At 39.4% G+C, this 15,416-nt stretch overlaps 2 protein-coding genes across 2 annotated transcripts; both read left to right on the top strand.

Annotated features, from left to right (window-relative positions):
• Window positions 1–2,294: 2,294 nt before the first annotated feature.
• Window positions 2,295–3,505, top strand: LOC132062989 (chitinase 2-like). The gene has a single exon (XM_059455439.1). The coding sequence runs from the start codon at window positions 2,345–2,347 to the stop codon at window positions 3,263–3,265; it is 921 nt and encodes a 306-aa protein (XP_059311422.1). The 5' UTR covers window positions 2,295–2,344; the 3' UTR covers window positions 3,266–3,505.
• Window positions 3,506–6,797: 3,292 nt separating this feature from the next.
• Window positions 6,798–7,733, top strand: LOC132062337 (chitinase 2-like). The gene has a single exon (XM_059454922.1). The coding sequence runs from the start codon at window positions 6,813–6,815 to the stop codon at window positions 7,731–7,733; it is 921 nt and encodes a 306-aa protein (XP_059310905.1). The 5' UTR covers window positions 6,798–6,812.
• The last annotated feature ends 7,683 nt before the right edge of the window (window positions 7,734–15,416 follow it).

Genomic DNA, 15,416 nt, shown 5'->3' with positions numbered 1-15,416 from the left:
CCCTTCCTCCTGAATAGCTAGGGAAAGACCACACCGGAGCTACCAACCCTCAATGGCCACTCTTCCTCCCGAATGTCTAGGCGCCACTCTTCCTCCCGAATGCCTAGAATAACTCCACTAGGATCCATAATGACTACCCTTCCTCCCTAGTAGTAGGCCAAACACAAACAACAGAAATCATGGCCTGTTAGCCCACGAATCACCATCATAGCGTAGAAGCTGAATCGTTCATTATGATTTTATGTTCATCTTCCCGTCAATAGGGTATATCAAGTCATTAATCGATTTAGAAATCATGTTCATATCATTAGTCAATTTCAATTTAACCAAATCCGTTTATGGGGCAAAACACATAAAACCTGTTTTGCTAAGAAATTTTTGTGGAGAATAAGTCACTTAAGATTGTCATACGCTTTACAATGTTCTTATTGTTTCATTTACCGACTCTTGGCAAGTGGCCAATGGACGTTAAAATAACATGACTCTTTTATACGTAACTCCTAATTTATTGGTTAGATTGGATTCTTTCTTTTGTTTCGATGCAGTTAGCACGTAGTCCACTGTCTCAATTTATGTGGCACATTTTCTTTCTTAGTCTGTCTCAAAAAGAATATCAACTTTTAATATTTAGAAAAAAATTAACTTTATGAGATGATTTATAACCACACAAATATCTAAAACTTTTTTAGACCACAAATTGTTAAAAAAAATTATTTTTTTTCTTAAATTCCGTATCTAGTCAAATGATGTCACATAAAATGAGACGGAGGGAGTACTAAACAACTTCAAATCACGTTCTTTTCTGCAGATAATGGAAACAAAAGTTCGAAGGAGACAAATGCAAAATGACTTGTGCTCTAGAAAGCGAATGCTGCTGATTGAATCCAAACACATTTGGAAGGCCAAAAAGATTGCTGCAAGTAATTTTGCCTACTTCAAGGTCCATAGTTTACTTCTTAGGTTATTGAAATGTTAGAGACCTGCTTGAGACTATCGGTGGCAAAGTCATCTCATAAAAACATGACCCGACCAAGTAGCTCAGCCGATTTCGATCTATAAAAAAAATTGGGCTAATATGTAGCCCAAATTGACCCATAAGAAACTTGTCAAAAAGACTTTTTATTATTTGATATTTTATATGTTGTCATAATAAAGAAAAAAAAATATTAGGTAAATTATAAAAGAACAAAGAAATTAAAACTTAGGTCATTCGCACAAATACCCTAATTTGGGGTCGACTTTATTTTTTGTCCTTCAAATTTGTGGTCTTTAATTTTTGTCCTTCCGCATTTTTCGTGCGGTATAATTTAGATTTCGCAAGGCATAGTTTACATTTAACTTCATCATATGTGTCATAACATCCTCGTCATATGTATCATAACCACATAAATTATGCCGAACAAGGCAAAAGTTTTTTTTTTTTTTTTTTTATGACAAACAAGGCAAAACTTTCAACACTCAACATAATCTGAAAAACGATATAATTTTAGATCTCGCAAGGGTTAACACTTAACTTCAGCATATGTATCATAACATCCACACAAATTATGCCAGCCAAGGCAAAATTTTCAACACTCAACGTAATTTGAAAAATACTACAAAATTTATGCCTTATAATTTAATTCCTGCAGAATTTATGCCGAGCGAGGCTAAAGTTCAGTTTTCATAGATCAGTTCATTTTGACCCGCCAAGATACAGTCCAACCCGGCTATTTGACACCCCTACTTGAACTAAGATTTATTACTTCTAAAGATTACCCTGCTTTCTTTAGCATGAACGAAATTTCTTTAGCATGAACGAAAGATGAAATCTGAAAATGAAGTCACCTAATATAAACTCCATGAAAATAGCACATATTACTCAATTTATACTCCAAAAAAAAAAAATATATATATAAGTACACTCCAAATAACTTAGTTGTAGCATTGTTAAGACATCTATCAATACAAAGCACAATCAAAGCAGATTGGCCTTTGCTGATTAAACAAATGAACATGAATTTTCTGCCTAGCCAACCGTATAAGTCAAGAAAATGAAGTTTCACTTGCCTAAGAATAAAAATTAGGCCGTCTGTAGATGAAGCCAAGAAAGACAATGCCAAGCTTCCAGCTGAGACACCAATTTTTAACTATATTGATGCTCACTAAATACCAAACCAGGTCTGCAAAAGAAATGTTTACACAAAAGAACAAACAGAAATTAAGCCTTAAATGATGGTGTTGAGTAGCATCTAACAAATGCCTTGTCAACGGCGAAATACTTTAAATATTGGTATCAGGTTTGGTTAAATACCGATAAGAAGTACAAGGGAAGTACAAGGAGTCCTTCAAATTCCAAGAAAGCATGAAGTCTTTAGAATTCTGCATCTCCCTTCTTGTTCTTCAGACTCTCTTGACCATCTCCCATTCAATCGAGGCAGTTTCAGCACGCTCCCCTGGGGTTTTCAGAGAATATATTGGAGCTTTAGGAGTAAACGTCACATTCTCTGATGTCCCAATTAATCCAAATATTGAGTTTCACTTCCTCCTCTCGTTTGCTATAGACTACACAAACACAAAATCACCCGAACCCACTAATGGTGACTTCTTGATCTATTGGGACACTGATAACCTCACCCCTTCTCATATTTCTTCAGTCAAGGCCCGGTATAAAAACGTTAAGGTGGGAATGAGCCTCGGTGGTGATACAGTGAATGGTAAAAATGCCACCTTTGCTCCTACATCAATTGCTTCTTGGGTGAGAAATGCAATATATTCAATCACCAAGATAGCAAAAGAGTATAACCTGGATGCAATAGATATAGATTATGAACACTTCAAAGCAGATCCAGATACATTCGCCGAGTGCATCGGGCGACTGTTGTACTATCTTAAACAAAATAATGTTGTCTCTTACACATCGATAGCACCATATGCAGATGATTCAGTGCAAGTGCACTATTTAGCACTCTGGAGAAAGTATGGTCATCTAATAGACTATGTCAACTTCCAATTTTACGCCTACAAAAAGGGCACAACCATCCCTCAATTCCTGCAGTACTTTGAAACACAAAGTTGCAACTATAAAGGAGGCAAGATTCTTGTGAGTTTAGGAACCAACAATATTGGAGGCTTGTCTCCTGAACATGGATTCTTTGATGCATGCACCATACTAAAGAGGCTGGGAAAACTCCATGGTATCTTTATTTGGTCTGCAGATGACTCTATGGAAGATCATTTCCGATACGAAAAGCTGTCACAGGACCTCTTAGCAAGTGCAATTTAAATATCTTGCAACCATTTAAGATAAACCTTTTGTAGGACAAAAGATTAAAATTGGAATGGAAAAATGTTATTTTTCACTTTGGAGGCTTCCATGTTTGAGGTAGTACTCTTATTGTGGTCTTAAAATCACAATTTTGATGCTAGTTCAGATTTACAATTCCCAAATGTGCTAAAGCTTACTCTTCAGACGAACTATTTTTAGTTTATAAATATATTTTGTAACACTAAAAGGATCAACACAAAGCATTTCACCAAAAATGCATAAGGTGTCAATTAGACTGCCCTGCAGCTTTATTCAGGTCTAATCATGCATCACGCGTTATAACTGTCACGGCCGACTCCTCTTTAGAGGCAGCGGCACACAAATAGCCCGTGTGGCGCCTGTAGTCCCACCTGACTACAAGCCGTCCCTTCCTTATCCCGGAGTTTCTTGGCACGACTCGGTGCCTGCGACGAAGCTTGCCTCGAGAGGCTTAGCTTCCTGTGCGTACGCCGTTTGATGTCAAGGCTTTAGCCTTGTCTTGCTATCATACTCTTGTGGCGCATTTCATATGCTGGGTCTCGTCTATGCACACACCTTGGGGTGGCTACGGACATGCCTGTCCCTCACCTGGCACTGAGCGTCGCTTTAGCGCGCGCAGTCCAATCCTCAAGCTTGACACTTGCCTTGTGCCTTGACCGAGTAGGGCAACTTACAATCCTTGGCCTTTGTCATAGGCGGCTTTCATAATATGCCCATGGTTGTCTCATGGCATTGGCAAACATAGTCCTCACAACACACTTCCATCCCTCTTAGTGCGGCGTCGCCCCACGACTGCACGTCTAGGCTAATGGACCCTTGCTTGCAAGGCTGAACCCAAGCCAAGCTCACAAGTCAATACACGAGGCTCTTTAGTGTGGCATCTCAAGTATTCAATCGGCACGGAGGTCTTTAACATTCATAAGAATAGCCCGCGGGGCATAATCGGTCCATACGTCAAGCCTCAGGCGCTCGTTGTGAGCCCAACGCTGCCCGTAGGCTTGGCGCCGTCCATGGAGTTGTCTAAATCGTATGGATACCTAAGACACTCCTCTGAGATGCCTAGGGAGGCCTTTGAGGTCCTCCCTCAAGGTTGCTCACTTGGTGCGACTGGCTGGCTGCACGCACGCGGGAGGCTGGCTGAGCTTCAACACCTCTGCCCCCCTTATATATATATGCTCTTAAGAAATAAACCCAGATTCCTCCACTGGACATGCTTTTGCCAGAGCCGCTTGTTCCTAATTCTTCCTCTTGACTTCCTTCACACCTCCATGAAGTTTCATCCCACTCCCACACTCGTGGAACAAGTTATAGCCTTCGGAAGCCTCAGATAATTACGACAATGCCACTGCTCCTTGGCTAAGTCAAGCCCATAGGTAAATGATCTTCGAATGACGCCAAACTTGGTAAGCACATTCCCTAACATCCTAGGAAGGGTCCTCTCACCCTAAATCCCAAGATTCCTTAGCTCGGAAACGCACAGGACTAACACTCAAGCTCGCACATGGCTAGTCGTCGGCCGACTAGGCCCTTGGGCTCCTCCCAGATCCTTGCTAAATTCCCTTGGCACTCTTAGGATATGCAATACAACATATCTAGATGGTTGTTGCCTCTCGCGTATTCCCTTTGCCGGATGCTCCTTCTGAAGCCTATTGTCAGCGCACTTCGCCTGCGCGCCTGACACTCGCTTGGCCCGCTCGGGGCCCGCAGGGTTACGGGCGCCAAGGCACAACGAAGGAAGCCCGTAACATAACATAGGTATGACACGTTATAACACCTCTAACTGATGCATATATGTTATAGAATGCAGTAGCATGCGTGGACATAACGGTAAAGACTAATATTAAACGCCTAGAAAATACACAGTTGAGGAATTTTCCAGTTTCAAAAGCGCAATCCCTTCAGTATCTTGAGTAAGGAAAGTAAAACATACAAGTTTGTTGAGCAGCTTGCAGTCCTACCATCATCATCTGCATCAAACTCTTGCACTTTGCCTCATCTGCATCATCACTCTCAATGCATTTAGGGCCAAATATTCCAATTCCAAGTAAACTCTTGCTCTTTTGGTCGAATTACTCAACTCAAATCTTTTAGCTCAAAGAAGGCAGTCAGACTATGTTAACCTCGGAAAACCAAATAAGCAAAAACGCTATGCATATATTAACTAAAATGTTGTTCGTTAACTAAAATGTTGTTCGCACCAAAGAAAGCAGATTAAACATTTTCCCGTTCAGAAGATAACTGGACAGCTCTTTTAAAACTTGTGTTCTTCTGTTCAGTTTCCTCTTCTCTACCATGCAATGGACTGACTGGCTTTAAGTTTCAAGGATATATCATGTGAGAACTAGGAAGAAGTGAGAGAAACATATAGAAGAGTGTGCTACTATGCTATACTAGTGAAGAACGACCACTTAGTGTCTCTGCATAAGCCTTTGAACCATCTTGCATAATAAAGTATTCCAGCCTATTCTTTAAAACAAGATAACTAGAAAAAGACAACTCACTATCAGCCGTCCATAGCATTCATACCCCACAAGGTGTCATACCAACTGTCCAAATTCGATCAGATTGAGGAATGGTACATCAACTTGAGCCAATGAATCCATACTCAGTATCATCTTGGCTGATACTTGCGAGAGAGCATCGATGGTTTTGAGGAATCCCAGAACAGAGAAGGTAAGTTATATTGTATGTATTCTACCTTTCGGAAAACCCAATTTGCTGGCCAAATACCATGGACCCCGTCATTTGTTGTGTTCCTATTAACATAGAAATGTAGGGTTATGAAACAACTACAAATCAATTTCTTCTGACAAATTTGGAACACAATTTGAAGTAGACAAATGGAAAATGATTCAAGTTTGCACTTGTGCTCTAGAAAGCAAATGATGCTGATTGAAACCAACAAAATTTGAAGGACAAAAACTTATTACAAGTAATTTTGACTGCTTGAAGTTAGTGAAGCGTACTTTTATTACTTCTTAGATTGTTAGAAACGTCAACGGCCTGTGTGACCAAAATTAATTATTTCAAAACTATCAGGTTTCCATTTTGCACGACAGAAAGATGTGCCATCTAAAAATGCACTCTACACGAAAATAACAGATGCATATCTGACTCAATTTATATTCCACACAACTTGATTAGGATAGTTTAAATTTCAACATTTTTAAGACATATTGCATAACTAGCACAATTGGTGTAGCAGAATGGCCTAGCCAATCTAAGCCAATGAGAGGAAGTTTCACTTAGCTGAGAATAGTTATCAAGCCATTATCAAGCCGTCTGTAGAAACCAAGAAAGAGAACGCCTGGCTTCCAGGCGAAACATAATTGATTAAGTGTATGGATGCTTACAAAACCAGGTCTCCAAAAGAGATAATCACAAAAGAACAAATAGAAACTAAACCTCATATAATAGTAGGAGAAGCATAAAAAAATGCCTTGTTGAAGGGAAATATTCCAGTCGGCATTTACTTTGGTTAAATACCAATAAGAAATACAAGGAATCATTCAAACTCCAAGAAAGCATGGAGTCTTTCAAATTCTGCATCTCTTCTCTTGTCCTTCAAGCTCTCTTCAATACTTTCCCTACGGCCGAGGCAGTCCCAGCAGTGTGCTCTGAGGTTTTTAGAGAATACATTGGAGCTGAGGGAAAGAATGTCACATTCTCTGACGTCCCAATTAATCCAAATATTGAGTTTCACTTCCTCCTCTCGTTTGCTATAGACTACACAAACACAAGTTCACCAGAACCCACTAATGGTAACTTCCTGGTCTATTGGGACACTGATAACCTCACCCCTTCTCATATTTCTTCCATCAAGGCCCAGTATAAAAACGTTAAGGTAGGTATGAGTCTCGGTGGTGATACAGTGAATGGTAAAAATGCCACTTTCGCTCCTACTTCAATTACTTCTTGGGTGAGAAATGCAGTATATTCAATCACCAAGATAGCGAATGAGTACAACCTGGATGCAATAGATATAGATTATGAACACTTCAATGCAGATCCAGATACATTCGCCGAGTGCATCGGGCGACTATTGTACTACCTTAAACAAAACAATGTCGTCTCTTACACATCAATAGCACCATATGCAGATGACTCAGTGCAGGTGCATTATTTAGCACTCTGGAAAAAGTATGGTCATATAATAGACTATGTCAATTTCCAATTTTATGCCTATGAAAAGGGCACAACCATTCCTCAGTTCCTGCAGTACTTTGAAATCCAGAGGTATAACTACAAAGGAGGCAAGATTCTAGTGAGCTTTGGAACTGACAACAGTGGTGGCTTGTCTCCTAAACATGGATTCTTTGATGCATGCACCATACTAAGGAGTCAGGGAAATCTTCATGGTATTTTTATTTGGTCTGCAGATGACTCTACGAATGATCGTTTTCTATATGAAAAGCTGTCACAGGACCTCTTAGCCAGTGCAATTTAAATATGTTGCAACCATTCAAGAGAATCCTTTGTAGGAAATAAATTGCGTTTGAAGTAATCCTCTTATTTTGGTCTTAACATCACAATCGTGATGCAAACAGTCCAGATTTACAATTTCCAGATGTGCTTAGCTTACTCTTCACAGGAAAGTATTAATTAATATAGTTTGTTTAATGCATTGAACAATATAGAAGGTTCTCTATGGAGATACAACGTAACACCAAATATGGGGGACAAAGAGGAAACTTCTTCCTCCATTGTCGTCAAATATCCAAATGAAATAAAATAGGTTTTTCGCTCGTCATAGAGCTTTGAACTCCCACATACAAATTCTTCACAACCACTTTGCGGTGCCTTGGTTGAAGATGCATAGACCTAAGCCTCCTTCTCAGATAGGCATGTTTCCCTTTACCACCAGACCAAATGATATCAAACATACAGATTAACGTGATGAGTGTTATGCATTTCTAATCAAGCATGAAAAATAGAAGTGGTAAGATCTAACTCATATTTTAGTTGTTCTATAACTTGAGCGAAAATTCATAATTGCAATCAGCACATTGATGATATGCTACCACGTAAGGAACATATTAGATCACAGAAACAAGAGACAGCAAGACATACCACCGTTTGACTTTGAGCTAGAAGCTTTTCACATATTCCAGGGTAATTCCGAGGTTTCCACCCCTGTTCTCCTTGATACCGAAATCAGAACTTAGTGAGTTCGTTTTCAAAGTCAAACTAAAAAGATAGGTGTGTTGAGACACCGATAGAAGTTGTATTACTAAGAGATCATCACAGCAGCCAACAAGAAAGAGAAGAAAACAAGATTAAACCACCAAAAGAAGAAGACGAAGAAGAAGAAGAAGAGAGGGTGCATCTATGAGCAGTTAACCTGAGAAATCATTCCAATGACAATAAGTCGTAAAGGTCGAACATCTCACCACCAACAGACTCGTAGACAATATCAGCACCTTTAGGTAACTCCTCCTTTAAAACCTGGTAAAGAAAAATATGTATATACAATTAATTACAAAAAGTATCTCTAATCTGAAACTAAGATAACATAACCTCACCTATAAAATAACTAAAGCAAACATTTAAGAGCTTGTTTCAGAAAGGAATGATAAGCAACATAAACACAGAGTAGCCACCCTGAAATTAAACATCCCAGCTAATACTGCACTAGGTACTCACTTTTTGCTGCTAATATATCTACATGGTATCGGTCAGCTTGCACTCTCCACCCACTACAATGTTCAAAATTCAACTTTATGAACTTAAAAGTTTACCGAATCAAACATTGCATAACACTTGGTTTCCACTGATTGATCTTATTTTTGCACATGTTCTGGGCCCTTTATGAAGACACGATACAGCAAATGAGAGTTCTGTAGATAAAGCATAGTGTGACAGACACCCATTGTTATATCCCGTATTTTGTACATCGAGACATTCCGAGTTAACCATGAAAAAGCTATGACAAGACTATTCGGGATACGAGGTTGAGATTTTTGACCTTCGATTTTGTTTTAAGGCATAAGTTGCTTATGATTTTATTGGTATGGAATATTAAAGAAAATTTGGGGTTAAAAGTGAATTATGAAAAGTTACTTATTTTTCATGAAATAGCCAAGTTGGCCATGTGGCACAAGTGGGGTACCACCCATGGCTTGGCCAAATTAAATTCATCCAAGCCATGAGTGGGCCATGGGACATTTGGATGAATTATATATGGCATAATAGATGACAAAGCAAGTCATAATTCATCATTTTTACAAGTCTAGAACCTTGGAGAAAACATGGAGAAAAACAAGAGGAGTATTCGGCCAAGGGCCGGCGAATATGATCCATGGAAATTGGTCAAGAAAAATTAATTTCTTCTAGGTTTTTGGCCTCATTTGAAGGTCCTTATTAACATGGAGCGTGTTCTTTGGAGCAAGCAAACAATTCATTCTTGCAATTCTCAACCCTAGCCAAGTGAAGAACTAAGTGGAAAACGTAAGGTTTTAATCCTCTTTTCATGTGTTATGGATGGTTCATATGTGTTGTAGTGTGTGGAAATGAATGAAATTCATGAAATATGGTATGTTGAAGTTGGGCGATGTAGGTGTTGGTTGTGTTGGAGTGATGAACTAATTTTTATTTAATATTTTTGGTTGTTGTTGATGGATTCTATGATGAAAATGAAGGTTTAATGACTTGATTGGAAGTTGGAGTCGTTTGTAGGTTGTTAGAGAAGATAATGTGATTTTAATGTGGTTTCTTGAATTTATGAAAATGATGTTGTTAATGTGTGGAATGTTGGTGTAGTTGTGAATTTGGAAGAAAGGAATGTGTTGTTGTTGTTCCTATAGGAATCGGAAGGTTTTAGGGTGGCATTGCATATTAGTTGCCGTTTGAATATTGTATGGATTGTTTGAAATGTTCTTGAGTTTTGTTTGAATGGTTTCGGATTGGTATTTGAATGTATGAGCATTGGAGTTGGCTTAATGGTATGTGGTGATTTGAATGTAAATGAAATGTCGTTAATTATATAGAAAAAGAGTTACTAATGTTAAAATGAGTTTTCAATCACTTGTTGATGTTGTTAGTATGGTTGTTGGTGTTGTTGATGATTGGCGAGTTGAATTCTCGGGTTGTTGACCATAGGAAATGCTGCCCAAATTTCAGAATAAAGTGCTAGCTTAGAATCGGATTTCTAAGTGCTTATGACTAATGTTTGGTGTCTAACGATGTTGTTGTAGATCTTGGAAGCCGAGGCTTAAGTTTGGATTAGCTTAGGGACGCGGACGAGGTATGTAAACCTTACCTTTTTTTTTTTCGCATGCCTTAGTTGTAGGCTATGCTACGAGCCTCGGGGGTAACTCTTTCTTGCGATCCGAGCATGTCTACATCCTTATTCACTTCTTAATGTTGGTATTCGTAATGTAGTAGAATAATGGTCCTTATGTCTTCGGTACAATTGGATTTCAAAGTTTGCATAAAAAAGTTTTGTTCCTAAAGGGTTCTAAAAAGTGCAGCCGTAACTTCGTAGATTTAACCGGATCGCCTCGATATGCTCGTAGCGAGCTTGTAACGTATAATGACTATATCTTCCATAAAGTGGCTTCCGGATTTGGGTGACGCTCGTCCGCGGGTCCCGCGACTTTCCTTTGTGTAGTTATAACGACTTTTGAAAGAACTTAGCATGACTATGGTCTTAACCCTCGGCGTCGATTACTTACTTATCCGTCGAGTCCGTAACGACGATTATGTTCTTGATTTCATAAGCTATTTCATATGGTTTTGATACGTATCTATGATTTCTAAAGTTCTATTTGATATGTTCCCGAGTGACATTCGGGGAAAATGCGATTTGACTATTCTCTTGGTTTTAAATGATAGTTCGTTTTGACTATTCCATGGAGTTTTTGAAAATGTTTTAAATTGCATATGGTTACTCACGACTCTGCTCATGCATCCTGCTGTATCTTTCATCGAGTCCCGGGCCGGTTATGTTATCGTGCGCACTATGTTATATTCCGGCGTTATGCTGTGTACGGTTCACCGAGCTCCTCGCTAGAGGGTCGGGGTTCCGTTTATATTTGGTTACGCCGTGTTGGGTGGCATTATGATGTGTTATGATGTGTGACGGGGATACGGAGATATGAACTCTTCTCGTGTTAGCCGTGTTACGGCGCCGACGTACTTCGGAGGTCGACCATATTCTAAGAGCCTCCCATGCATGATTTGTGTTTTAACAAGTAAGCATTTTGTATTCGGATATTGCATTTACTTTCCGTATTTCGGTTCGGTTCCGATTATGATCCCGTTTATTGTATTTCATGTTTTGCATACTCGGTACATATTCCGCATCGACCCCTTTCTTCGGGGAAATTTCGTTTTTTATGCTCCACAGTACGGACACCCGTTGTGGATGATCCGCCAGCTTAGGATTTTCATTCAGCTATTTTGGAGCGCTCCCTTGTTCAGGAGCCTATGTTTTGGTACGTACTCTTCCGATGCATATGTATATGGCTATTCATGGGTACGGCGGGGCCCTATCCCGTCATATGGTTTTGTTGTTACTCGTAGAGGTCTGTAGACATATGTGTGGGTTGTGGGTAGTCACTGTTCAGTTATGTCAGTGTGATTTGTGTTCTGGACGTCCCCCTGTATTATGATAGCCTTACCGGCTTATGTGCGATGTATATGCTTATATGCGGCGGTCTGAGACGACGCCTGATTTTCGCATATATATCCTCTGTTGAAAGTTATGACTACGATATGTGTGTATGTGTTTGTGACAATTTTTGGGGCGACGTATTACTTTTCTGTATGTGTAAGATCTGGTTATGCCAGCTATGGTCTGATGTCTGACTTTTGTATATGTATAATCTGTTTGTACGCTGATTATGGTTAGCAGGTGCGTGAGGGTGCCCGGGGCTCGGGCACTAGTCACGGCCCTGCGGGGTTGGGTCGTGACAGTAAATGGTATCGGAGCAGTTCGTCCTCGGATTGTCTACGCGACCATGTCCGGCGAGTCTTGTTTATGGTGTGCCGGCCACACTTATAAAATGAGGTCGCGAGGCATTTAGGAATCAGTGACCCTTTTTCTGTCTTAGATCGTGGGATAGAGCTAAGTCATAGGAAATGAGATTCCTCGTACTAACTTTTGATTTCAGCGGAAGGACGACATCGACAGAAGAAAGTGATTGACGACGTTGGAAGTCCCGAAGCACGCAGGTAAGCAGAGGCACGAAACATATATGTCGGGTAAGATATTGAGGTGCGATTGAAACGTAAAGTTAAAAATTGAAAGGGAAAAATGGATAGGAAAAGGTAACAGGTGCAGTTCGAGTTGGACATGTGAGGTAAGTCCCTCATTTTCATATTGTTGTTGATATTGGGAGCCATGTGTGGCTATGATATATATATATATATATATATATATGTTGGCCCTGTGAGGCCTTGTTGGTATTTGCTGCGTGCAGGTTTTGAGATAGTAGAAAAAATAGAGGAAACTGTGCCGAAATTTTCCCAGAAATAAAAAGGGGATGAGATATGGGTTTGTGATATGTCTTGAAAGGTCGTGTTAATAGTAAGGATAGCATTGGACTAAGTTGCAAGTACGGTTGACCTCGAGAAACGAGTTAACTACCGAATTGTGGGTAATAGTAATTAGGAGGTCAATATCGTTATGGTAAAAGGAAAAAAAAAAAGGGGAGAGAATTTGGAAAGGGCTTGTGATATTAAGAAGATGATTTAGAAGAGACTGGCAAATTTTGATAGAATGTTATATTAAGGTACCAACTGAATTGATAAGCAGGGATAAATTACGACGAGTTTATAATTAGAAGGAATAATAGTATGATTGAGACAAGAGTACAGAGGAAAACAAAAAAGAATTGTGACGAATATGAATGTATCGATAAGACAACTTGTGAGATATTAAGGATAAGATTAACCAGAAAGGGAAAAAGATTAAGAAGTGTTACTCTATGAGATTGATTACGAACAGTATATTATGTGAATATAATAAGGATTGTTATGAAAATGAGCAAAGCCTAGCGAGGAAGTGACTAAATGATATGACGTGATCTATGTGACTAAAGTGTAAAGGTGGGCTATGGATAAAAAAAAAGGGATTTATGAAGTTCTTCTATAGGGAGAGTTCAGAATAAAGATTATGAGATAACGAAAATGACATCGAGCACAAAAAAAAAAAAAAGAAGGGGTTAATTGGAAGAAGGGGATGAAAAGAAAAGCGGGCGAGATAACAGTACAGTAATAGATTATGACATGTATAGCCAAGAACACGAGTAATATCAGTGACGGAACGGTGAAAGACCAACTATAGAAAGATGAGCAACAAGGTAGAATGAGTGCTAGGAAATGACTGGTATGATAAGAGCATAATAACAAATAAGGGTGAACAGAATGTGATTTGAAAATAAGAAAGGCACTATGTAGGAGTAATATTTTCCGAAAATGTAGCGGTATCATAAAATTCCTTGTGCGCAGAAAAGAAGGACGGACATGGATTGGAGGAATATGGTAAGGGGATGCTAAGAGAAGCACCCAAGATAGACGTAATTAAATGAGTGCGAATATGGGACAAAAAGGGGAAATACATGGTTATGAATTTAAAGGTGTAGTGCGATGACATGGTGATAAGATAAGACCATTATTGAGACGAACTTGGTATGTTTTGAGTAAGTTAGAAGCCTGTGTTAGGTACTCAGTAAGGGTAAAAAAGGCATAAAGTATAAAGGGGTACTACGTACACACGACTTCACCTCGAAAATAATGGAATCTCTAAGCGACAAAGACGGTGGGCTTAAGGAACCGGTGGTGCAATATGATTTCATCAAAAGAGGTAGATGATATAGATGGCGATAAAGATACTATTTTAAGAGAACTTTGGACACTTATCGTTGGAATATAAGTGCCACCTAACTGAGAATTTGGAATGCCTACAAGTATTAAATAATTATTGATTGGAGTAAGAGACCCTTTCTGATTCGGCGGGAGATGTGTCATGAGGACGTTTTGAAATCTGTTAAGACTCCAATTTACTCCAGATTATGTGCTGAAGGTCGTACGGTGAGGTGAACGCTATCAGACTAGCATTAAAGCATCGAATTTCATCAGAGTCCCAAAGTTAAGCGTGCTGGAGTGGGAGCAATTTTAGGATGGGTGACCCCCTGGGAAGTTTACTAAAAGTCTTGTGGAGTCGGACATAGGAGAGATAAATGGGAAGCTAGGGTAGCCTAAGAGGAATCAGAGTATACAGAGTGGGCAGGAACCTTAAGAGGTCACGTAGGACGAGGCGGACTGAACCGGTGAAAAAGAAAGAAGGTGCATTACAACTTTGGAAGCCGGGTAAGTTGAATAGTGTTGGAAATATTTTGTAAACAAGATGGTAGTGATTATGTGTACGTATGTATATGATATCCCATACATGGCTATATTGAAACCCAGCAATCAACGTAGTGACATATTGGAAGGCATTAAACGGACAGGGTAATGAAGTTCAAGTGAAAAAAAAGGCACGAGTTTTATGAGGCAAGCTGATGCTGTTTTCGCTACAGGTTAAGCTTAAAAAGTTCTAATACAATGATATTTGGAAAGAAAGGAAGTGAGTAGATGGAAGAGAAAGGGGCCAAAATGCCAAGAGATTTCTAACCTTCGAAAGATAAGTGCCGAAGACGATGGATATTTAAACTATTGGTGTATTAGGACCTCCTTAATAAAGGGGGGAAGAACATATTGGACTTGGAAGAGATTATGGCGTTCTTATGCTCTAGAAGAGGAAAATTTATTAGCTTGGAGTCAGAGTTCAAAACGATCGCCAATACAAGGAAATCAAAGACGCGTATACTTGTGTCATGAGAGAATCGTAGGCGAATAAGAATTTCCGTAGCCTATGCTTTTGGGTTGTATTGTAAGATTGAGGGATAAAGGTTAAAGAAACAGTTATGGCAGAAAGCTAAGGGAATAGTTGTGGCAAGAGCCCCAGGGATTTAACTTAAACCCGAATTGTGAGCGGCCATAAGTCACATCGTGAAGGATAAATAAGCGGTGCGTAACCATTACATATATACATACTGCGGATCGACGGAAGTAGTCCTGGGGAAGGAACTAGGAGGAATAGTTAAGGGACATAACCATTATACCCACTAGCAACAAAGTCATGTTG

The sequence above is a fragment of the Lycium ferocissimum genome, chromosome 7 (genome assembly GCF_029784015.1).
Source record: "Lycium ferocissimum isolate CSIRO_LF1 chromosome 7, AGI_CSIRO_Lferr_CH_V1, whole genome shotgun sequence".
Taxonomy (NCBI): domain Eukaryota; kingdom Viridiplantae; phylum Streptophyta; class Magnoliopsida; order Solanales; family Solanaceae; genus Lycium; species Lycium ferocissimum.
Note: the sequence above shows the minus strand (reverse complement) of the source record. Positions and strands in the feature narration are given on the sequence as shown.